The sequence below is a fragment of the Oryza sativa genome, chromosome 3 (genome assembly GCF_034140825.1).
Source record: "Oryza sativa Japonica Group chromosome 3, ASM3414082v1".
NCBI lineage: Eukaryota > Viridiplantae > Streptophyta > Magnoliopsida > Poales > Poaceae > Oryza > Oryza sativa.
The window spans coordinates 444,219-470,344 of NC_089037.1; the positions used below are offsets into that span (position 1 = coordinate 444,219).

The 26,126-nt window shown below is 41.7% G+C and overlaps 2 protein-coding genes and 1 long non-coding RNA gene across 3 annotated transcripts; 2 read left to right on the forward strand and 1 right to left on the reverse strand.

The window, feature by feature from the left end:
• Positions 1-3,472: 3,472 nt before the first annotated feature.
• Positions 3,473-10,729, forward strand: LOC4331329 (uncharacterized). The gene is made up of 9 exons (XM_015776105.3): positions 3,473-3,841; positions 4,400-4,597; positions 4,719-4,841; positions 4,973-5,010; positions 5,135-5,303; positions 5,916-9,074; positions 9,168-9,286; positions 9,716-9,963; positions 10,180-10,729. Exons 1-8 carry the CDS (start codon positions 3,758-3,760, stop codon positions 9,915-9,917), a joined length of 4,092 nt encoding a protein of 1,363 aa, XP_015631591.1. The 5' UTR covers positions 3,473-3,757; the 3' UTR covers positions 9,918-9,963; positions 10,180-10,729.
• A 4,502-nt stretch (positions 10,730-15,231) lies between these two features.
• On the forward strand, positions 15,232-22,556 carry LOC4331330 (uncharacterized). Its single transcript, XM_015773947.3, has 12 exons — positions 15,232-16,138; positions 16,932-17,050; positions 17,340-17,885; positions 17,978-18,284; positions 18,406-18,574; positions 18,662-18,761; positions 18,858-18,948; positions 19,724-19,857; positions 20,630-20,904; positions 21,438-21,670; positions 21,808-22,243; positions 22,423-22,556. Exons 1-12 carry the CDS (start codon positions 15,545-15,547, stop codon positions 22,449-22,451), a joined length of 3,033 nt encoding a protein of 1,010 aa, XP_015629433.2. The 5' UTR covers positions 15,232-15,544; the 3' UTR covers positions 22,452-22,556.
• Positions 16,529-20,586, reverse strand: LOC136355803 (uncharacterized). Its single transcript, XR_010740245.1, has 3 exons — positions 20,248-20,586; positions 17,283-18,962; positions 16,529-16,631 (listed from the first exon to the last, which is right to left on the reverse strand). It is a non-coding gene; the product is annotated as an uncharacterized lncRNA (long non-coding RNA).
• Positions 22,557-26,126: the final 3,570 nt, after the last annotated feature.

Here is a 26,126-nt window from a genome sequence, read left to right on the forward strand (position 1 = left end):
TTTAGAATGGGTCGGGCCATATCTCCTTTGCAGTTTGCTCCCCCGGCCCGCCAAGTAAGCCGTTCGCTGCATGCTGCGTGCCTGATACTATGGGCCGTCGGATCGAAAATAGGCCCAGGTAAAAGTGGCCCTAAACTCCAAACGGGCACCATGCATCTGTATGCTTTCTCGGATTCAAAGTTTGTGTTTGCTATTACTCCTAGAGTATTATACATTTTTTACCCACGATAGAACAAGTTGATAGGTTGGTTGATTTAGTACGGGAACATATAAATGCAATAACTTGTTAAGCTGGTGTGCTCTAATATAAAAAACTTAATAATTTAGTATTTTAGTGTAGTAACTTGGCTAGGTATGTGCTATTTTAATTAGTTAACGAGTGAGTCTTTTTCCACGATATCAAGATGTCATCACATAGTACTCATGTAGATATTGTCTTACAATTTTTGATGTAATTTATAAGAATTGTGTTGCTCATCCATTTTACACCACCTGTTTGGATTTTTTTTCCTTCACCATCTCAAATCTCAACCGAAAAAATTTCTACACACTAGAATTTAGTTGACATTTACTTACTAGAATGATAAAAACATATTATACTCATACAAATCTGCATGATTATATTAAAAAATAGGTACTTAAAAACTGAACGTGCATAGCCACATAATGCTCGAAATAATTAAGTTGTTGCACCACTTATTAAGTTATTGTACTATATTAAACCCATTTGCTAAGTTAATGCACTATTACGCTTATTTCTCAAGTTTTTACATTAAATTATACACACCTCAAATTCATGTACCATGAATGCAATTTATTTATTTTTGAATGTGTATGTATTTTAATTTGCATAATTGTACCTGATTTTTTTCCTTTGTATTAGTATACCTTTATTATTTATACGATCCGCGCATGGGTCATGGATCCCATTTGTTTTGTGTTTTGGTGATCTGATCTCATGACCGAACACGTACCTAATGACGACAGACAAGAGAAGAGAGGCAGGCATACAAATGCCGCGCAGGAAAGAATCTGTTAATCAATTTAATTAATCAATTAACATCAACTGATAGACGTACTATGTGTAGCCTGTACTAACTAACTAATTAACAAATGCAATGCAGGCATAGATCGATTGGTGCACGTACGCACTGTAGGTGAAAGGAAACCTACATACATGTAGTGTACAATTTAATTAGTGCAGCGAGTGGACCATTGTACCTGAACTTGCCCCTTCTAATTGCCTTTTACTGAGGCACCAGCTTCATTAGCTCTTAATCATTGAGGCAGCAATTAAGCAGCTGGGAAAATAATTCGCAATCCTTAATTATACATAGGACCAGTGATGCACCAATTCTTGCTTTATTTCATTAGTTTCTTGTTGAGAGAATGAGAGAGCAAATTAGCAATGCATCTGATCTACTACTAGTAGTATGTATGTAGTGCTACCTGAATGCCTGCAAAAGACAGGCACATGTGACAAGAAATTAATTAAAGTTGCATCGTACACTCCCAACGGGCCGAGCCAGCCGTGGTCCATGCAATGCAATGCATCAAGAAAGAAAAGATTGACCTTATGTGACCGCAACTAATTAGATATCAACACTGTATTTCTATCATCAAACCAACCTACCAATTAAACACCTCGTTTCAAATGTAATTAACCTGTGCCGTACCTACACCAGTATGATCGATGGGGATACTTAGTACGGTTTAAGAGACGACGGTTTTCAGTTAACTGAAACATTAACTAGCTAGATCCTAAAAATTCTGAGAAACTGGGAACATTTTTGTTAGGACTGTCAAGTGTGAAGAGGATCAGCCACCTGATTAGTGATTAAGCTAGTCGTGGTGAGGCACATAATAATTAAGCTAATTAACCACTTATGGACATGCTACATCTGACATTTAGCTGGCTGCAAAAAAGCCTGAAAACTATGTGATCAGAGATGGAATCGGTAACACGCACAAGCTAATTACGAAGGTGACAAATCGGCCATTTGCAACAGAATATTCCATCCATGTGCTTCAATGCATATACGGGTGCGTTGTTTCCTCCCATTTCCTAACTTTTACTTCCTCGCTATCTAAACACATGTTTTTGATTGCTCAAAGATACGTTTATCTTTCAAAATCTCTATATAAAAACTGCTATAGATATCATATTAATTATATTTTCAAGTATTTTTACCTAATACTTCGGAAACAGTTCTCAACCTTTGGAAAAGAACAGAGCCGCACGATGGAGTGCATACATACAGTGATACACAGCAGGCAAATCGAAAGTTGTAGGTTGATGCTTACCCGAAAAGTGGACAGAGAATTGTTACACGCATGCAGCATATGGTAACAAGACAAAACCAGGAAATTAAGGGCTCCTTTGAATCGCAGGATTGAAAAAAATATAGGAATAGGAAAAACATAGGATTTTGATAGGAATATAAGTATAAAACAGAGGATTCCAAAACACAGGAATAACCGTTTGATTGAACCACAGAAAAAACACAGGAATTGGATGAGAGAGATTGACTCAAAGGAAATTTAGCAAGAGCTTCAAGTTAGCAAGAGGTTGAAGCTCTTGCTAAATTTCCTCCAAAATCTCTATAGGATTATCCATTTTATAGGAATTTCAAAAGATTAGATAGGATTCAATCCTTTGTTTCAAAGGGCTTCATAGGAAATTTTCATATAGGATTAAAATCTTCTAAAATTCTTATGTTTTTCCTCTAAATCAAAAGGCCCGAGATATATCATATATGGATGGATGATGCAGAACAGAAAGCCCTGGTTAGCAGTACTAGTACAATATATATGATGAATGATCGATGTGTCCGACGTGTGCGTCCATGGATCCACTAATAAAGTGTTGCTGTCAGTTCCAGTGACGTTGTAACTACTAGTAGGGAATAGAAAGAAAACAACAATTATTGGTAAGTTTCAGGAGAGGATCGATAATCAGACAAGTCGAGACAGCAGGAAGCTGACGCGTTACAAGGTTTGTTTGGTATACGTGCGTACAACAACAACGCATAGATAGATGTATGCCTTGATTAGGAAAAAAAAAGGGCAAAGAAAGCAAATGAAGAAGCATACAGTACGTAAATTGATTAGATTTACAGCTAACGGTTACTGTACATTGATCTGATCTGAAATCTGATGATGCTGAATGTGAGTAATGGTGCTAGTAGCTGCTAATTAATCCAAGGCAATTAGCTTGTCTGTTGCGTTGCCGTCGATGGGCGGCGATGGCTGGCGGAGCAGAGGAGGTGGGGAGGCGGCCATTCCCATGGCGCGTGGACGACACGACAAATGCCCAAAAATGAAAGGGAGGGAAAAAGCTTACTAGTAATAGCTTGGCTTAGCGAGCAGCTACAGTAGCAGGAGTGGAGTGGAGTATTAGTTAATTAATTAGTCCACGGCGTTAATGATACTCCACCGATTGAAAGAGTAGCAGCAAAGGGGAATCCTTTCCACCATCCCACTTCCACCTTTCTTCTTCTTCTTCTTCTTCGCGGCGACATGGCGCGCGAGGGGGAGGGGTGGATCCATGACCATGAGTAGCTTACGAGGATTCCCCAAGCCCACCACCCACCACCCACCGCCACCTTTTGTTCCGCAACCGCAATGATTTCTTCTTCTTGTACCACACTGCTTCTGCTGCTGCCGACGCCGCCGCCGCCGCCGCCACCAGCAAACCCCAATCTCGCCTGACCACCGTTCCCCACCTCGCCTCGCCTCGCCTCGCCGCCGATACACGATGTTCAAGCTGCACCGCCACCGCTCGTCGGACCGCGTCGGCCAGCGCTTTGACTTCCGCTTCTCCAACTTCCGCGCCGTCCAGGTACCATGCTCTCCTCTCGATCCCCCATTCCTTCTTGCCCTCCTCACCTTGCCCCTTGGGATTCGGATTCGGATTCGGATTCCTCGCATGGGGAATCAATCGCTTGCTTTGCGACCTCGATTCATCTACGTAGCTCACCAGCATCCAAGGTTTCGCATTTCCTGCATCTGCTACCTACTATCACCCCATACTTCCCTGCTCCAATTCATCCATTCTGTCATTCTATGCCAAATGAGCAATTTTCCCTAATAAAAAAGACAACTTTGTGCAACCACACCGGTCGTCTTGGGGTGCCACTCACAGGATGTTTCGTTTCAGAGAGCACAGCATTTATACTCATCTTGTAACTGGCATGTTCAATTCTCACAACTAGCACAAATTCACATCCCAATGGAGCGCAATGCCGTCCCAATTATAGTGTGCATCTAGTTGTTATCCTGGTAATAAATGAATACAGAAGCCTGCATAATGTGCTATGATTTCAGCTGCATTTCCGGCAGTACCTCTCGTACGCATATTCCCCCGTCTTTATATCTTACTGATCTGTGTTTTTGACAGGTCCCGGCAGTATCAGACAGGCTGTTCCTTTCGATTGTCTCAGTGGATACTGGAAAGACAGTTGCCAAGTCCGGTAAAGCAGCTGCCCGCAGTGGAATTTGCCAATGGCCCGACAGCATATTGGAATCGATATGGTTTTCTCAAGATGAAGTGTCAAAAGAATTTGATGAATGCCAGTACAAGATTGTTGTTTCTGTGGTATGGATATTGCTTGCATTGTTATAGATTTTGCTTTCAGCCATATGTAGCCTATCATAGTGATGTTGCTCAACTTTACTGTTGTTTGTTTGTGTCACTACCAACAATTCTCATGTTGCAGGGATCTATAAAAAGTGGTGTTCTTGGGGAGATCTTCCTAAATCTCACTAACTTTCTGAATTTGGTGGACCCAACCGCTATCTCTTTGCCGTTGAAGAGATGCAACTCTGGAACAGTTTTACAGGTAACTTTACTGATTTTATACTTTTCCTTCTAAAGCTATTTTTTCCCTCAATACATTGACTCGGTTCTTAGTGTTATGTGTTCCTTTCCCCAAAAAAAATGCTTATAGTGCAATTTGTTCTTCCTGTGCAGCTTAAGGTTCAATATCTTGGCGCCAAGTCTAAGTCAAGGTAACTAATTCTGAAGCTTCAGCTTTGTTCCCCTTATTTTCTTGTCCTACAACACAGCCTTTAAGTCTCACTATACTGTTTTCCCACTATATTTCCCCTTTACCATGTTCCCATTTCTACGCAGTGGTGTGAGATCCTGGAAGGATTTGTCCCCTCGTCTCGATGACCGTAGTCCAACCAATGATGACATTGACAGCAAGTCAGATGGCTCTGATAGTGTTGCAAATAGGAGTGTTCGCTCTTCATCAGGAAATCCTTTAGGTGGCACTACTCAAGATGAACTTGGAAACAGGGTATGCAAATGTTTAAAACAATTTTCTCCATCCTAAGTTCATTCGTCTTCTCTAAAACGTGTTAATTTAATTTTTGATTGTTTAGACTCATATCTCCAATACTAAGCATGCCATTCTTGTTGGAGGACTCTCGAGATGGTTTCTCATTTGACTGTTAAATTTCACTGGAAATGCTAATTGGTTTGGTTACAGATGTTAGGCTCTTCTGATGCTCCATCTGTTCAATTTCTAAGCCATTTGCTACTTCAATATGGTTATGATAATTCCCTAAACATATAGTTATGCTAAGTTGGAATACCCCAGTTTCTATGTCCTGATATGTAGATACCCTGGAAAGAAATGAAACAAAATATCCACTTTTGGGGCCTTTTCTTCAAAGCCAACTCCTGACTCTAAAGTCATTTGCTATTGTTCATTAGAACATATTGTTAATTTGTTTTGCATATTTCTCACGTGCTAAATATTCATCTATATTGTGTGGGAACTCTAGCTCCATGAATGTCTATATGTTTTGTTTTATGTGGGCATAAATATCACTTCTGTCATTTTGCGGGCGACGTTTATAAGAGCATTATGCGTGCATGATTATTCCCTGTCTTCTTTTTTTCCCAGGAAATGAGTTTCTCAGCATCTGGGTCCCACCGGAGTTCTAATTCTGGAGATAGTACCGCGGATAGAACAAACTTATCCCCTAGAGACAGCTCTAATGGGGGTATGCATGTGGGAAGGCAGGATTCTGCCAGCTCGTACGTTAGCGCAAGTCGTGGTGATGATGGATTTAGATCAAACAATTCATCTTTCAGTTCCCGTGCATCAGGTCCAAATGTGTTGCAAGGAAATACTCCAAAATCATTTGGAAATGGGTTTGGTCAGTTATCATTAGGGACATCTGATTCATCCAAAGAGCTTCTTGAAGCGGCTGAAGAAACAATTGAGGAACTCCGTGACGAGGCGAAAATGTGGGAACGGCATTCTCGCAAGTTGAAGGCTGATCTGGAGATGTTGAAGAAGGAATGTTCCGAGAAATCCAAGCAACAGACTGAGCTAGAAGCTGAGCTGTCTGCTGCGCATGCTGAACGGGATTCCTATAGGCAAGAAATTGAAGAGTTGAAGTCATCTATGAAAGAGGTAACCACGCGACAAAAGGTTGGAGGAACCTCCAAATATGGGGACTGGATAGATCTGCAGAAGGAACTTGAAGATGATGTGAAATTTCTGAAAGAATCAAATGCAAACTTATCCATACAACTGAAAAATACTCAAGAAGCAAATATAGAGCTTGTTTCTATTCTTCAGGAGTTGGAAGAGACCATAGAAGAACAGAAAGCAGAAATATCTAAAATTTCTAAGGTCAAGAATGTCACTGACGCTGATGCCTTAAAAAAGGGTCCGTTAGTCAAACAGGACACAGAATGGGCTAAGCAACTGTCAATTAAAGAGGATGAAATCACAATGTTGAGGGAGAAACTAAATCATGTGCTCAATATTGAAAATTTAGGTTCTGATGCTGTTTATCTTGAACTTGAGAAAGAAAATGAACTTTTAAGGGTTAAAATACAAGAGCTTGAGAAAGATTGTTCAGAGCTAACAGATGAAAATTTGGAGCTTATATACAAGCTGAAAGAAGTGGGTGGTGCTACAAAAGGTCAAGGCCCTTGTATTCCAAACGATAGCAATTTGCAAATTGAAGAGCTTAAATCACAGATATGTCAACTGGAAGAGGAGCTTAGGAGCAAGGAATTGCTGCACACTGGAAGTTTTGCTGATGCGTCAATATCTAGCTCAAAAGTATTACAGGAAAAATGTGCTGACCTTGAGCTGAAGCTGCTGAATTTTAGGTCTCAAATCTATGAGCTAGAAGAGAAGTTCCAAAAAAGCCAAGAGGAACTAGAACAAAGAAATCTTGAGTTATCTGAGCTGAGGCAGAAGCTTGACAGTTCCCATTCCATGGCAGGGGAAGGTGTTCAAACTAGTGGTGCAAGAGGATACCAATTTAGAAATGGTATGGATAGTGAACCTGAGACAGATGTGTTGAAGGCTAAAATTCAGCTACAGCAGCAGGAAAATGATGATTTGCGATGTTCCAAAGTTGAAATGGAAAGCGTTATTTCTAAAATTCAGGCAGAGAAGAGTCAGTTGGAGGAATGCCTGGAAGCATCACGTAAAGAAAGCAGCATTTCTTCAAAATGCTTGGATGAGGTGCGGCAAGATATCCTTGTGCTTTCAAGCAGCATAGATTCCCATGTTTCTGCCAATAAGGTTCTGGAAAGAAAGGTAACTGAACTGGAGAGTTGCAAAGCTGACCTAGAGCTACATATATCGGACCTGGAACAGGAAAACATAGAGCTATCGGAACGCATTTCTGGACTCGAAGCTCAGTTGACATACATGACAAATGAAAAGGAGTCAAGCGAGCTGCAGATACATGATTCTAAATCACTTATCGTCAATCTCAAAGATAAAGTAGAGCGCCAGCAAGCAGAGATGGAAACTCAAAGGCTTGAGTTTAAGCAAAAACAACAGGAAGCTCAGAGAAAATTGTCTGAAGCACAAGATGATTCAGAGGTTCTGAGGAGATCTAATTCTAAACTGCAATCCACAGTTGAGAGCCTTATTGAAGAGTGCAGTTCTCTGCAGAATCAAATTGCAGAGCTGAAGAGGCAGAAATTGGAGTTGCATGGCCACCTCACTCAGCAAGAGCAGGAATTGGATAACTCAAAAAAACGAAACCTTGATTTTTGCAAAACAGTCGAATTCCTAGAGGCAAAGCTTTCTTCACTTCAGAAAGACATTTCTTCCAAAGAGCAGTCTTTACTATCAGAACTGGAGAGTATATTCCAGGAGCACACGGAGCAAGAAGAAAAAATAAACCGTGCACATTTCATGCTAAACAAGATTGAGAAAGAAAAGACTCTTGAGGTAGAGAACCTTGAGAGGGAGGTCATGAGCCTCACTGCACAGGCCTCCTCCACACAAGAGGAGCGAGAAAATGCCACAGTGGAGGCCATTCGAGAAGTCTCTGTCTTACGAGCAGACAAGGTCAAACTTGAGGCTAGTCTCCAGGATGTCAGTGCACAATTGAGGCATTATGAGTCTCAATTGGAAGACCTTCGTAAGGAGTCTAAAAGCAAGATTAAAGGCTTAGTTGACTCCCTGAATGCATCGAAACAAAGCGAGGAAATGTTGGCAGCAGATGCTGAACATATGAAAAAATTGATGGAAGATGCTAAATCCAATGAAGATAAGTTAAGGAAATCTTCTGGTGAACTAGAATTGAAGCTTAAAGCTAATGATTATGAGAAGCAGCAAATGATTGAAGAAATATCTGGTCTGAAACTTCAAGTTCAGAAAATAATGAGCCTTCAAGACGAAGTTCTCAAACTTAAAAGTTCTCTTGATGAGGCTAAGTTCGAAAGAGGAAAACTGGAGGAGCTACATCGTTCTGTTACTGAGGAATGTGAAGAATTGAAGGCACAGAAGGCTATGCTGACAGATAAAATGTCCAATATGCAGGAGACTTTGGACAATGGTGAAGAAGAAAAACGAAGCAGAATAGCTATGCAGGCAAAGCTTGTAAGGCTGGAGAGTGATCTATCTGCAGTGGAAGCATCGCATGTACATGAAGCAGAGCTAAAGAATGAACTTAATAGAATCAAGAGATCAAATAGTGAGTACCAGAGAAAGATACAATCTCTTGAGCAGGAAAATGAGGACCTTACAAGTCAGCTCGAGCAGATGGCCCACATCAAAGAAGAGGACCTTGGAAAGCAGGTTAACCCTAAAAAGTGCTTATCATGATTATTTTTTGTTGATTTTATTGGTTTTTTTAATGTCTGTCTGCCATATATTTCCTTGTAACTGCAGGATATTGGTGGTTCTCCAGTTGATGAGGAATCTGGCATTCATTTGAAGATCCAAGTATTGGAAGCTAAGCTTGCAGAGGCTTTAGAGGAGAATAAGATGTACAGAGCTCAACAGAAGAGGTATTCCTTCTGCTCCAAACTTACATGCCTTTTGTTATGTATTACCCAACCTAGAACAACACATCATAGAAGAACATTTCTTTCCTTTGTTACAGTTATCCATCTAACCTTTGAAACAAAATTTGATATTCTTACAATGGCATCTGCAGTCTGCTACACACACACACACACCCACATGATGTGTTTGGGCTGCTGGTGATATTTAAGCTGAATTACACAATGTTAATGAACATAAATCTTGATGCCATATGTTTACACTATGTTAAATGTTTCATTTTGTTGGTTTGCTAAATCATCAATACTGTTGAACTTGGACAGCATATCTCCTTTGGCAAATCTTTTTCATACCTAGTCTGATAATCTCTGCTGCCTTCCATTCAGAACATCATGATATTCTTGTTTTATTTTTATTTTTCCTTTTCTGTACAGTCCCATGCCTGATGGGCAGTGTGCTGCTGGGAATGGCAATGAGAGTAGTAACGAAAGGGTTTTGCAACTAGAAGGAGAGCTAAGAGATATGAAGGAGCGGTTACTCAACATGAGCTTGCAGTATGCAGAGGTAGAGGCTCAGCGGGAACGATTAGTGATGGAACTGAAAGCTACCAAGAAAGGAGGAGGGCGGTGGTTCTAGGTTGTCGTAGAACTATTGCCTGCCATAACAGAGACTGACATCACAGGTACCTGTGTATACATTCTTGTCACATAGGTTGCTTCCAGTTATTGATACTTGTAGTTTGGATGCGTAAGCCAAAATTTCTTGTGAAGCTGATCCGAGCTCGTGACTAATGGGATCCCATTGTGTACCATGGTGGACAGAATGCCTCTTATCATTCAATCTGTTATAACTGAACTCGCTAGCTAGTACCCAGTGTAAAACCCTTCTACTTTCGCAGATGGACATCATATGAACCAGAGCCATGTCTGCACCATGACAGTATGTTATCATGTGAGAGCAAAAGCCAAGTGCTGAAGCAGATGTGATGTGCACCAGACTATGCTAGTTGGTACTGGAGCATGAGCTGCAAAAGACTGAAGGTCTTGGTGATAGGGTGAACTGTGAGTCTGTGACTTCTCCCTGGAGAAAAAGGCTACCACTAAACCTTATCAAGATAACGCCCTTTTAACTGATTGATTATTATTTGTGTAATATCTTGTCTATTTTTTGTCCGGTATACCGGTTTCTTGATTGACTCGGAGGGTGAACGTTATTTGTTAATATGGTTACTCGGATCACCCGAAGATTACATCCATTCCAGCAAGAGTGAGCTTAACTGTTGATAAAAAATGTATTAGCTCTTTTTTCCCTCTCCCTGAGAACAGTGTGATTGTGTCAAGAGATTTAGTTAGTAGTACAGTCACCATACTCTCCTAAATTATTTATTTATTGTAATAATGAAAAAGCATTATGTACAATATCAAGGGTTATGCCCCTTTTCTGTTTCATGACATCCATCCAATCTTCTTGTATAATGAGGATTGATGAGCACTTTATTTAACGAGGCACTACATTTCAGTGTAGCAGAATTGTAACCAGGTGCCTCATTGTTATTTGTCTCAGCCTCTCAGGCACTGTTCTCTTTCTTACCTGCTTCTCAAGAAGTTTAAGAATTAGCATGATGATTACATCCACTTGTGCCTGCATGTTCAGGTGAGATCGATCGATGATCGTCATAGGCAATTGTGCAGTTACAGTGCTATCTGTTTGCTGACATGTGTCCAGCTTTTTTACCACACGATGATCACCAACTTGAATAGTCTGTTAACCTAAATGTTGACGATCATTGCCTGAAAATTCAGACAAGAGGCATGCAGGTACATGTTCTTGTTCCCAGTTCCCATTGGTGGTCCAGAACCTGACTGACTGAAGAACTGATCTGCATCTCTTGGATCACTAAACTCCAGTTTACAAGGTCCAAGCAAAATGAAGGATGATCAATCAGAATCAGATAAGAAGATGAACAATGGCCGACTTGTTGTGGAGTGACACTGAAACAGAGGAGTAAAAGCAGGCAGTGGATGATATGGCCTGAATTTTTCTGGCCTTGGAACTTGGATCGTCACTGAAACCGTAGGGTATGTAAGGTGGTCAGGGGGACACACCACCACTCCTTCCTCTCCTCATCCGATCTTCCTATACTATGGATCATGGGGCATGGCCAAATTCACTTAATTCCTATGGATCTGCAATTAGTTCTCTGCAATTCTGCATGCATTTCATTCCGGTGTTCCCTCCTGCCTGTCTGCAGGAAGCTGCACCTTCTTCCTCCAAGGAAACCTGATTTGATCTTCAGATCATGAGCATGAAAAGTGCAGCTGTATAAAGTAATCCAGCTTTCTGTTTTTTTTTCGTTTTCCTGAAAAATGCAGAATCATTTGGTGCTGTTTCCGCGAAGATGTTAATGAACATTAATTAAGTAAATAATAATACTATGCAGAAACCAACATTGGATGCCACTAATTTTTTTAAGAAGAAAACGAGACATTGGATACCACTAATAATGATAGAAATGATGATATAGTGAGTGAATCCAGCAAAGGACAGCAGCTAAATGAAGCTGACAAAGAAAGATGGATACGATTAACTGGACCCTGAAGATCATATATAATACTAATAAATGGTAACAATGACCAGCCTAGTGAGAGAGGTAAACATGTAGTACCCTGTACTGAACAGTATTAGATCGATCGATCGATCGCGTCTAATAAAAAAAAGGGACGCACGCACATTGGTTGGTTGTGACATACTCCCTCCGTTTCGAAATGTTTGACACCGTTGACTTTTTTAGTACATGTTTGACCGTTCGTCTTATTCAAAAACTTTTGTGAGATATGTAAAATTATATGCCCACATAAAAATATATTTAACAATGAATCAAATGATAAGAAAAGAATTAATAATTACTTAAATTTTTTAAATAAGACGAACGGTCAAACATGTGATAAAAAGTCAACGGCGTCAAACATTTCGAAACGGAGGGAGTATATAGAAGGAAACGTGCCATATGAGTAGGACAAGATAGAAAAATGCAGATGTAATGCTACCACTAAAGAAACCGATCGATCGATTTCATTTGGTTTATTTTGCTTCTTTCGTCGTCCAACCCTTTTCTGATAATTAAGCAAAAGGCTGAAAAAGGTATCGAGGATCAAATAAGGATTAATTATACTAGCTGACCACACCATATGCAGTTAACAGATCTCGAGTAATGGAATTAATAAACATATGCAGATGGAATTAAACACGTACATGAGCTACGCAAAAGCGTGCATCCGAGCAGAAAAGGGATGATGAAAGTTCTGAAGAAAGAAGCATATGCAGCAACAGCACGATATGCATGGATATGGTAGCTAGCTGCAGGTAGAGGAGAGTGACCCGGCCGTACGTCATTGTCAGTACATCAATCAGTACAGTGGAGATCGATCGCCATGGATGGATGGATGCATGCATGCATGGCCTACAGGGAAGGGGAACTGGATCCCCAGGAATCCAGCCATGGAGGTAGGCAACAAGCAGGCAAGGCCTCTCGAGATTACTCGTGGATTTGGCAGCTAGGGACTTAGAAGCTAGCAACCCTGCTGCAGTTCGATCGATCCATCAGTAAACCTACAGACATGGGGCAGGCAGGCATATGCCTACATGGATATACTCCATATTTCTGCCTTGATCAATCAGAGACTATCCACGCGTGCAAACTGTGCAAGCGATTGATTTAATTTGCATCCCATCCCCGCCCATGCATGCGATCCGACAATGCAGACAATCACATTCAGCATGTTCATGTATGCATGGTTGCCAATGATAAGCTTTGCTTGCTACCCCTTTCGTTCCAAAATAATTTTATTTTTCACCATCGAATTTGTTCCAAACTAAATTCATCTTTCAAGTTTTCATTATATAGAGTTTGTAAAAGTGAAATGATAATATATTGAGACTAGATAATTAAAAATGAATAACAATTGCATTGGATTTATTTAATAAAGTGGAGTATATTAATTCTATTTTTTTATACTTGTATTGATATGTATGTGTTAGATGAGTGAAAAATAAAATTATTCTGAGACGGAATTGGTACTATACAAAGTACAAACCATGCATCATGCAGGCTACAATTCTCTCCTTGGTTTATCCAAGTGGCCGTACATGCATGCCTGAGACAACTCGTACTGATGATCAGATCGATAATATAGTATTATTAAGGAGATGGATTTTCATTCTTGAGCGATATTCACTTGTTTCTTACATATTCTTAAATGATCACTAAAAATATTTTGAGAGCCCTATTTTGTTGGGGTACTCACAATATTTTAAACACATTTCCTAGGATTAAAGCTATAATTTTAGATGCATGCTGGAATAATGAGGCCGGAATGATTTGATGGGAAAGAAGACACATCATAATAATAGTGTTAGTACCCTCCACACTGATCATCATTGTCCAGGAGAAAACATTCGCTCCTTTTTTTAATGAGCCACATAGTCCCTTCATAAAAAAACGAATCTGGATAATTTTTTTTCTGATTCGTTTTTGAAATTTGATTCTTTTTTGATGAAGGGTGCAAGTAGTCATTGGCCATCCAATCGTTCATGATCTAAATCGGATGGCTAGAAAATGGCATACAATCGATGGCATCACCAGATCTAGTTAGATACTAGCTGACATTCTGGATGCCTTGAATTTACTACGTTAACTGAAGAAAAATGGTAAAATCTAAACCATTAGAGTGTAGGTTGATAGTAATGGTTTTTGTAGAATGTAAAGAAAAAAAAGAAAATAATTGTATATTAAATATAATCCTATTTTTAATACATATTAATTATATAAAAATATATTAACATATATATAAGTTAAGAGAGGTATAATATCCAACTCAACTAGCGTGTCCAAAATTATGCGCAAAAATCCTTATTTTGATATCAATATCATCGTGGCATCATGCACGTATGTGTGGTGTGGGCATAGCGGCAATCGACTTGATGTTAGTTCTTTTATCGAGCTGGTGTATAGGCGGTATGATTTTACTTTTTTATTATAACCTTACATGATTGTAGTATTGTAATTTTTTCTTCATGTTATATCAATTTGAAACCTCACATCTATTTGTGTGATTTTTTGGGAAAAGACTATACGTTAGGATAATGTCCATGCTGTACCTAACGAGATCCTTCTTTCCTGACCCCAATCCCCAATGGCAGAAGACGCAGATGGCGATGAGGGCGACGAGGACAACTAAATCCTTCTCCGCTGACCTCGACCCTCCGTGGCGGCAACAAGGATGGAAGTAGATGGTGATGAGGACGGATGCTGTAGTGCCAGTGGTAACGAGGACCTAGAGACGGAGACCGAGCAAACGGGATGTTGCAAGAGCTTGTGCTGCAGATGGAGCGTGTGGCATGGTAGCAGCGATGGTGGATGGGGCCATTGGTGCTAGGGTCTATCAGCGACGGTCCATGTGGTTGGCGACAATGGCGGTGGCGCTTCCCTGATCGCCATGGCCACGCATGGAGGTGGATCCCGAGCTGTGGTATGTGGAAGCTTCTAGAGGAAAAGGAGGAGGAGGTCTCGGTCTAAGTCTTGAGGAGGTGTCGAGGAAGGATGGGAAGCGCCACATAATTGTAGTCATCCTGCCGGTAACCATTTCGATCTCTTCTTCTCTTCCCCTCTCAGCTTAGATATGATACCTGATGGGTATCAGCTGGTATCACCAAGATGTCGATCAGTTTCAACAAGGTATCATTTGATACCTGACAGATATCACCCGATACCTATGTGGATACTAGGCCTAATACCGACCAACACGTATTGGCCTGGTACTGACTGGTGTCAGTCAATATAAATGGGGTATTAGTCGGTACCTACGGTGTAATAGATATGATACCGATAGCTATAAGAAATCTGATATCATCCCAAGGGGTTCCTGTAGTATAGTAGCCTGTTTTTATATTTTTAAAAAAGAAAAGTGTGTGGGTGTGGGCTATTAATAATCGCAGCGTCACTACCACCGCGCGTACGCAACGCAACTGCTCTCAATTCAATCTCGCTTAATTCGATCGTCTTCTTCCTCCATCCCAAAGCTCCACTCCACGTACGCCTCGGGATTTGCTCCATTGCCTCTGCTCTCCCGATCGATCGAGTAGTCCCCGCCCGCTGAAACATGCATCTTCCCTACCTAGCTCGTCTTCCTCTACTACTTATACCCGCCCTAGCCCCTAGCTAGCTACTAGTGGTAGTGTCACAGTGACAGTGAGTAGTGGATACCATGGAGCACCCAGTTAGTAATACCATGGAGCCGGATCTCCGGGCCAAGGACCACCGCGCGTGCTCCGCCTCCGCCACCGACACGTCGTCCAGGATCATCGCGCAGTGGGCGGCGCGCCGCCGCCAGCTGGCGTGCGACGACCAGGTGATCGACCGCCGCGACCGCGACTCCGAGCTGCTCGCTCTCGCGCGCCTCCACGCCGTCTCCATGCTCGACGCCTCCTTCCTCCGCGCACACGACGATGCCGGCGGCGGCGGCGGCAGGCGTGCGCGTTCGCCGGAGCGCGCGCTGGTGCGGAGGATCGCGCGGGAGTGGACGGCGTCGTCGCGGACGTCCCCGCGCGGGGGCGGCGCCGGCGGCGAGGAGCTGCTTGGCGAGACGGAGCGGCAGCGGGTGCGCGCCGTGCGGGAGCGCGTGCGCATGGCAAGCCAGGGGCAGGGGCACGGTGGCGCGCACACGCCCAGGCTGATGCGTGGGCGTGGGCGGCATGGGCAGGACGTGGTGACGCGCATGGCCATGGAACGCCAGCGCGAGCTGCAGGGCCTCTCCGACCACCGCGCCGTCTCCGCCTTCGCTCACCGCGCCCGCATTCAGGTCACATCTGCATGCCATGCCATCTCTTAGCTTCACTTAGGATTTTCTTAATTGTTATTCCCAATGCAAATCTGATGAAATTGACTAGTCGTAGTCTGCATTGCGGTTGCATTTCATTTCGCAGAAATGAGAAAATGAATGCCAACCTTCAATTCTCACCAAAACAACTGCTAATATACTGAGTACTACTACGTTGTAGTAGCACTTACCACCCCATATATATAGTACAGATGAGTTGATGTTGTTTCACTCTAATTGAGTCTTGTCCAGCAATTGCATGCCTTGTCTAGCTGCTGCTGCAACCTAATCATGTCAAGTGTCATAAAAGAAGAGTATCTTTCTTTCAACTCTTTTGATCAAGGAATTGTTTCTCATGTAAATAATTCTAATGGACCTGCTAAACAAGCAGCTGAAAAGGTTGCCCGAGCACCTTCCTTTCCAAGTCCCCACTTGTACTTGCTTCATGTCTGCCCCTCTCTTCTGTGCACCTCTTCTGTACTTGCCGCATTGCACATAGTTAAATACGAAGTACTTATCAAATATGTGAAGTTTAATCCTTCATTGACTAGTAAATTCAGCCAAAAAAAACGCTGTTGTGTGATCCCTAGCTAGTTCCCTACCATGAATAGTTTCAGTATTGCTCTCTGAAACATTTCTGAAAAAAAATCTGAAACTGTCTTCTATTAGAGTAAACAAAAAAAATATCAAGTGCTAATGACAGATTTTTTTTCCCCTTGGAATAATTGACAAAACGATGTTTTGTTTCATGGGATTGATAATTATCATTTTACAGTCTTTTCTACGAGGTAGATCCTTCCATAGTGGAAGCCCTATGCATGATGAGAGACCACTCTCTATGGCAGCCAGAGAATTAGGACAGCTTAGACAGAGTCATCCAGTCTCTAGATTCAGGTATGGCTTCCCTTGCCGGGCATCATCTGCTCTAATGTTGGTTTTCTTGGTTGCCAAAGATTGGACCTTGCTTAATAGAGTTTCACTGACTTAGTTAATTGGCTTCAAAAGTACTCTTTGCACTCTACATGACTGTTATAAGTATAATTTCAGCATCTAGTACATAGAAAGGACCACTTCTGGTCAAGTTGCCAAATGAACAAATTTTTGGTAGTTGTTTTGAAATATATACCTTTTTCCATATATATATTTCCAGCATCATGGTGACACAATATTGTTGTTGACCTAGGGAAGAAGTTCGCTCAAGAACAGAAGTTACCACAAATGGCCCAGCAACAAACCACACTGGACCCATGGATACTATTGTAGATCTGCACTTACATGAAAATGATCATCGCCAAGAGAATGCTACTCACAATGAAATCCAGACACATCAATCAATGGAAAATGAATCTGTAGATATCCAAAGAAGTATAACAACCAGTAATGATGATGTTGTCCAAAGTGACTTTGGTCAAGAACAGCTTCACAGATATGAAGATTATCCAGATTCAGGGTCCTCAGAAGAGGCCAGTGAACAATCTGATTCTTCCAGTCCATCTGACAATAGCAATCAACAAGAAGAAGAAACTTACGAGCAGCAAACTAATCTGCTATGGTCAAGAGAGACATCTAGTAGTGAAGATGGAGATCATGAATGGAATGTTATGAATTCTCAAGAAGCTGAAGCACAATGGAGGTCAGGTCCAAGTTTTTCTTCCAACCGAAATATTAACAGGTTCAGTCCACCGGACGATGATGTATATGGAGTGGAGCTCAGAGAACTCCTAAGCAGGTACTTCTTCTTTTTTCCAAGAAACAAGAACATGAAATGGCATTTACACATTTTGTTTGAATAATGCACAACCAGATTACTGTATTTTGTAGGCGTAGCGTCTCTAATCTTCTTCGTAGTGGCTTCCGAGAAAGTTTGGACCAGCTGATACAATCGTACGTTCGAAGACAAGAAGAGCATGATGATCCTCTTGATTGGGATTATCAAAGGCAGGGAACAGCTACTGGGTTACACAGCGACGATCAAGGTGAAGACAGGATCGATGAAGCAACAAATCAGACTGTTTCTGACACCAGGGATCACCAGCCGTCGATTCTTCCACAGCAACGGCATTGGCAGATGGAACTGCCTCATCATCATCATAACTGGAGTCAACAAGCCATGCGTCATTCTGAACTTGTGAGCCTTCATTCACCCTTGCTGAAAAGTTTCAGATTTTCAGTATGGTTCAGACATGGTACAGCATATAGGAGTAGTAGATAGATAGGGTTATCATGAATGGAAGGAATGTGTTTGGCAGGACTGGGATGCCATCCATGTTCTGCGAGATGACCTGACCGGACTACAGCGAGGGATGACCAGCATGCAGCAGATGCTAGAAGCTTGCATGGAGATGCAGATGGAGTTGCAGCGCTCCATCAAACAAGAAGTCTCTGCTGCTCTGAACCGCTCACTAGCCGTTCCTGCAGGTCAGAAGTTGATCTCTTCAACCTGTTTCTGCTATCTCACTGTACATATCTGACAAAGCTGAGATGATAACTTGATATTCTTAACAGGCGAAGAAGGGATGTTAGAGGATGGATCAGAGTGGAAGCTAGCGAGGAAAGGAACATGCTGCATCTGCTGTGACAGGCAAATTGACTCGCTTCTTTACAGGTACTCTTTCAGAAACTAACAGTAGAATGATCAATGATGTTATTCATGACTGACAAATTAAATGAACACCTTGTTGTACTTGCATACGATGATCAGATGTGGGCATATGTGCACCTGCTCAAAGTGCGCGAGCGAGCTGCTCCACGGGGTGGGCAAATGCCCACTGTGCCGTGCGCCTATCGTCGAGGTAGTCCGAGCTTACTGCATAATGTGACACACAGTTACTTCAGGCCTAATCATAATATAGAAGAAGAGAAGATGATGAAGATGATGAGTACTAGCTTTGTCGGACTGAAGCCTTTTTGAGTTTTGGATGCTGGAGTTGTACTACTTTACTACATTAGTAGGGGTTTAATTTAGGAGATGCTACTACGAGTAATTGTGAAACTTTCACAAATAGTATGTTTTAATAATTCTAGTGCCTGACAGAGCATCCATGCTAATGTAATGTGCTCTTGTAGGAGTAATAACTTGTAATCCATTAGCCTTGCAAACTCATTAATGAAATAAGTGACCCTTGAGATCGATCATTAGCAGTATTCATCACTTCTCCGTTGTAGTACCATATTCATCAGGGTTCTGACTTGCTTTACTTTTGGATCTGCGTTAGATTTCTTTTTTTTTTTAAGAAGGGTATGTTTTACCTGGCCTCTACATCTAACGGATATATGCAGCCTTTTTAAATTCTCTTATGTGAAGATTTAAACTCAAGACCGAGATGCTATTTAGGTCACTGCATGTTTACTGCGTTGGATATATATTAGTTATATCTACACCTTATTAATTTGAGCTGATGGTTGCTAACAGATTAATGGCCTATTATTATGTACTATACTACTACTACATAATGAGATAAGTGATCCTTGAGATCCATCATTAGCAGTTCATCACTTCTCTGCTATACCATCATCACTTATTCATCCTCACTTATTCATCAGCGACGATTGGTGGCCTTCCTCCAGGGTTTACTTACCTGGGCATCTCCGAGCCGGTTTCGACTCCTTGATGCTCCTGGTCTCTTGGCAGCTGTGGAAGAAATGGAACTCCAGGGTTCTCTCTTCTGTCTATGTGGTCTTGGAGTCTATTCTTTCGGATGGTCATATGTGGTCCTTAGACGGGGTTGCCGCTTCTAGGGTTTTCTTGAGAGTGTAGCATGGCTCTACCCCTTTCCGCTGTTAGGAGTTGCTTTTTAGCCGCTGCAGTACTTCCGAAGCTTTAGTTTAAGTTTTTTCCCTTTCCCTTGGCATAAGCCGGTCTGGCTGATTGCTTTAGGTAACGAAAATTCTTTTTCTTCTAATATATTGGCGTGTAATCCTTTTGTGCGTTTGTGAAAAAAAATTGTTCTTTTTCTTGTGAAATAAGGTTGATTGATATATTGATTAGTAATTAATTAATTAGTTATGGATATATCATAAGTTGCCGATAATGCCGGGATTCACCTGATCCCTGGGCTGTGGGCCAAGCTAGAGAAGAGACTTGTACTTACTGCGCAAGACGAGGCGATTGGCGAGGCAGATGCAGTTGCAGTTGAGAATTGAGATGATGCAAGGCCTCTCACGCTGCCGACGCCCTGCCAATTGCCAAAGTCGGCGGCTTCTTCTTCTTCATCAGCTCTCCTCTGCCTTCATCGCCACTCCAATTTCCGCTTCCCCGGTCTCTTTTCGCTGCCTGCCTGCCTCCCTCCTTTATTTCCTTGGTCTTCAGTGTTCTTCTTACTTGCTTCCCAAATTCGTGCCTTGATCTATGGGGGTGAACTACTTTTGGATCTGGATATATGGCATGTTTAGTGTTTACTACGTTGGATATATAATACTAGTGTATAATTATGTTTTTTGTTGTGATAGATTTGCTTTTATACCCTGCTCCAGTAACAGCGTGCAACGCTACTCGGCAACTAAAACTGACAAGAACAAGAGCAGCGATCTGATCATTCAGCCTCAAATTAACGACGTTACAGAGGAGAGCAACCAGAGGCCTACCGATAGCAGTGAGATCAACCCTACTGTTGGTGTTTTTGGGGAACATTATTTGTTCTGGACTCAACACATTTGTCAGCTTAGCAGCCACCGTGATGGCACCATATACAACAACCAGCTTTATTGGAAAAATAATTATGATATCGATGTCACTAACCGTGAAGAGAGTAAGTGATATTATTATTTTAACCTCGCTCTTCTCTTATGCTATAGTGTATTATACTTCCTCCGTCCCATAATATAAGGGATTTTGACTTTTTCTTGCACTGTTTGACCACTTGTCTTATTCAAAAAATTTTGAAATTATTATTTATTTTATTTGTGAATTACTTTATTATCTAAAGTACTTTAAGCACAACTTTTCGTTTTTTATATTTGCACAAATTTTTTGAATAAGACGAGTGGTAAAACAGTGCAAGCAAATAGTCAAAATCCCTTATATTATGGGACGGAGGGAGTATGTATTTTCTTCTTAATTGCCACATTTACCAAGCCTATATATGTGATTTACAAACCTGATCTTAAGGTAAGTTGCATCATTTTTGTTCCATTATTTTTACTGGATTACATGCCATATGCTCGGCCCAACGAAGCCACATGTACAAGAAAAAAAAAACTCTTAACAAGAACAAGTCAGTTTTCCATGCATACATAGGGTCATTAGACAATTTTGCTTACATAGTGATCTTCTTTGCTGAAGCTCCGGTGGAGCCAATGAGGTACTCAGTGGCCACACGATGCAATCCTGATCTGGAAAACTGTCTATGCATGACATGTCAAATGGTGCAGATTTTCTCATTGAAGTTGGCTCACACTAGTATAAATAGTGGTCCAACACAGTTATATGGATATATTGCAGCACGGGATCATGTCGACTCAATGCTTAATTATGTTTTCAATCGCAGCAGAGATGATCCCATCGCCGTGAACCAGGTATATACATCCATACTTATCTGCAATCATTTTGGATTACGTTCTGAATTCTGAATGTGTTGTAACAAATATACCTTTGATTTCAGTTTGTTCATAGAGCTATTCCTTAATAATATACATACTGTTCAATTTTACAGGGTTCTCTTATCGAAATGACTGGCCCTAAGAGAGGCATTGCACTGATCCCCGAATGTCTGTTTGAGTTTGACATGAGAATCAAAACTGGGGAGAAAGAAGAAGATGATCTACAGCTGATCGACGGAATGATAGAGTTGGACGAAATGAGAATGCCCGAGACGCCGTACACAACTCGCATCAATGGCGATTCTGGCTCCGTCGACCTGTGTTTAGCGAATGTTTCTAACGGAGTAGAGGCAACGGTGGAAGTTGTCATATCGGAACTGATGGTGAATGGTTTTGATCTATCGATCAGCTGTGTTGTTTCAAGTTCAAGGTACGAATACGATGAAAGTAAAGAGTTTCAGATATTCGGTGGCAGTATTGGTGAGGCGTGTGGCCTAAGAAGGTTTGTGTTGGCTGTCTACTTGGACACTGATGCAGCTGAAGTTGAAGGTAGATCAGAAAGGGTCCAATGGTGTTGAGCATTGCTGCTCCTTTTCATGTAAGCTGCATGGATGCGCCAGCGAAGATGTAAAGCTTGAGGAGGTGGCTTCTATCTCGGTGAAGGTGACCTGGTCGGCTTTGATTGAATGAACTCCCTTGTGTTACTGTTTTCATTTGTTGCATTTCAGTTTTGGTTGCCTGCAGTCTGTACCCCTAAGGGGATTTAATTTGGATGATGCTATTACCATTTTGTGAGGGAGACCACCCGTGTTTAATTCTTGTACTATTACCTGACACTGACAGAGCATATTCCTACATGATAGTAGAGTAGTACATGGTAATGTGGGATGCAGGTCCTCTGCAGTACTGCATGTGCAGTACTGCTCACTGACATGTGGGCCCCACAGCATCTCGGTCCCACATGTTAGTGAGTAGTACTGCAGAGGATCTCAATTGGGTAATGTGGTATGTGGTCTTGTAGGCAGGATCGAACAACTTTGAATCCAGTAAGTAGGCTCGCAATTAATGAAAAAAAAGTGATCCGAGATGGAGGGATGGATGGATGGATCATTAGCAGTATGTGCGTTTTGTGTACTTGTAGCACTCCTGTGTGTCAATTTAATTCGATTCCTTTTTTTTTAGAAACACAGTACAAACGCAGGCACTCACAATGTGCGCACACTCACACCTATGAACGTACACATAAATAAGATAGCATTATGAGATGGAAAAGTGTATATGCAAGGAATGTTTGGAATCAAGTATAGTAGTCCGTAGATAGATGTGTAGTGTAGCAATTAGTAGTAAGTTGATCCTACATGGCTACATGAATAAAAGAGTGAGAGAAGTCGTACTAGAAGAGGATGATACCAGAATGCGAGGAGCATGGGGATTGCTCTTCGATCTAAGTGGATATGGTCGCATCGCACTTCCTAGGAGAAGCCTTGGCAAGGCCTTTCCATCCCATGTTCTCCGAAAGAACAGAGTTTCGTAGCTGCATCTATGGCTTGCCAGATCGGTGATGGCACGACGGCTCTTTTCTAGGAAGACCGGTGGCTAGATGGATCCTGTATCCGCTCACTAGCGCCGGCACTCTATGATCACGTTCCCAAGCGAACCCGACGACGAAGAACGGTAGCAGAGGGGCTACTCAGCAGGACTTGGATCCACGATATACGAGGAACCCTCGAATTGCAGGCCATCGTAGAGTATCTCAATCTCTGGTCGTTGTTGCGGAAGATAGAGCTCTCAGATCGGCGGAATCAATTTATCTGGAAGGGGGAGAGTTCGGGCCTCTACTCCTATCACTCTGCCTACCAAGCATTGTTCCTCGGTCGAATCCCATTCCAATCTACGCTGATTTGGAAATCACTGGGGCCGCTGCGATGCCGCTACTTTATTTGGCTAGTCGCACTCAACCGCTGCTGGACGGCAGACTGGTTAAGCATCAGAGGCTTGCCTCACCCCAGCATGTGTGTCTTATGCGATCAGCATGAGGAAAGCATCAATCACATTTTGGTCGCATGCCCAGAATCAAGATAACTCTGGTGGCTATTGCTTTCGGCCATCAGTCACCCGGAATGCTTACCCGTCAATGAAATCTCATTCCATTCCTGGTTGTGTGACAAGAGGGAAACCTTCTCCAGCTCTCAACGGCGCGGGTTCGATACCATTACTACACTAACAGCATGGATAATTTGGAAGGAACGGAATAACAGGGTGTTCAACCAAAAGCAGAGAAACTGGACAGAAGTGGCAAGGGCAATGGCGGAAGAGGCAGCGCTGTGGCGGCTCGCCAATACTGCCATGCCGGCCATGCCTTTAGGGCACTTAGGTCGCAACATTGTGCCGCGAGATTAGGGTTTAATGTTCTTGGGTGACTTCCTGTAATCACGTCTCCTTCTGTTTTTCTCTTTCACCTGTACAGACTTTTACTCCTCTTAATACAAAGATGCGCTCCTTGCATATTCCGAAAAAAAAATGATACCAGAATACTATACTAAGTACTAGAAGCTGGAAGGGTAGGGTGATGGCAGTAGCAAGCAAGAATCCAAGTGCGGAGATCGGCGGAGTACAGCTGCATCGCCGTCGCCGGCGCCCGGCCGGAATGGAATACTATACTAAGTACTAGAAGCTGGAAGGGTAGGGTGATGGCAGTAGCAAGCAAGAATCCAAGTGCGGAGATTGGCGGAGTACAGCTGCATCGTCGTCGCCGGTGCCCGGCCGGAATGGGATAGATCAGCAGTGGGGCCGAGGCTGAGCACAGAGATGGGCCATGGGCTTCAAATGGAGTGGAGGCCCAAGTGTGCCTTCCTTCCTCAATCAAGCACAAAAGACATTCAGCAGTAGCACCTTACCTCACCGAGAAATTTAGGCAATCAAGCACAAAAGGGCATGCAGCAATAGCACCTCACCTCACCGAGAAATTTAGGGGAGGGAGGGCCGCCACCGCCGCCGCCGCGCCGGTCTCCCACAGGCCGCGCTGGTCTCCCACAGGACAGGACAGGGCGCCGTCCTCTTCGATCTGTGCTAGCCGCCGCAATATATCCTGTATGTGCATCTCCCTATCTAGATTAGATTAGCTCCTTTCTTATTTTGTCCGGCCTTACTCCTCATCCTCTTTAATCTTTCTCTTCAACGTTGATTACTCTTGTCTCTAGTCTCTCTTATGTATAACTACAAGTATATTCTCTTATGTATAACTACAAGTATATCCATTTCAGTTTAGTTCAGTTCAAACACATTTGGCTACTCAAGTCACTCCATCCATCCCTTTTCTTTTCTCTTCCTATTAAATAATTTGATGCCCTGCCCCCTACGGCCCTACCTGCCATCGGCCCATCGCACATATCGCACCACTGATTACATTTTCACTCCTCAAATTTACACCCTTGTTTACACCCGTATCGTATATCCATCTGCCCTCTAATTCTGCCCAAATGTTGATTTATATTCCACCTATTTTTTCTTCCTTTTTCGAAAATACATAATTAGTGCCTTGATAGTATTATAAATGCCTCATAATCTATCTGTCGAGGCAGTGACAGACGTATGATGTTATAGATGGGTGTACGATAAACTAATTTGTTTATAAAACAATAAAATATTTAATTGTTATACAATATTATTTCTAAAGAAATGTAAAAAAATCCAATACATCATAAAAACCAGATTAGAAATAAACTAAATCTTATTTTTATTTGTAGATCTCATTGTAATGCATAGGCATGTAACTAGTAAATAGTGAATATCACAACTCACTTGAACAATATATATAGTGCATTATGATCATTAGATTCATAACAAGTGTTGATCACTAGTTTATCCAAAAAAAATTATATGACTATATCGTTTAATATTATTAACCTTTATAGCATTCTAGATTATATTTAGCAAAAATATCTTTCTCTTAAAAAAACTAGCCAGGTACCTTTTATAAATACAATATCATTAACAAAGATAATAGTTATTATTCCTCATGTAAAAACATAGGTAATATATATTACGGAGCACACACACATGAGCTAGCTGCTTAGTATTCTTGTGCAAGTAATAGTGTTGTGTTGTATGTAGCAATATTATTATAAAAAATAAATAAGAATGAGAAAAAAAGAAGAAGATGGAACAACAGAAGAATATAAGTTTAAAGTTTTTAGTTTCACACCATTCACTGCAAAGAACAATTTTAATAATATTAGTATATTATCGATTAATGTGACTATATACCATACCATGGATGTGAGCAACCACCCTCATGTGTTTGGGCTAGTGACTAACCTACTCTTTTTCTTACTTCTTTCGAAGTTCTCTGAACGTATTTAGGTAAAAGATGTTTTATTTTGGATAAAAAAGAAACAATTTAACTAGATTATTTTTAGAGAGAATCCATCGT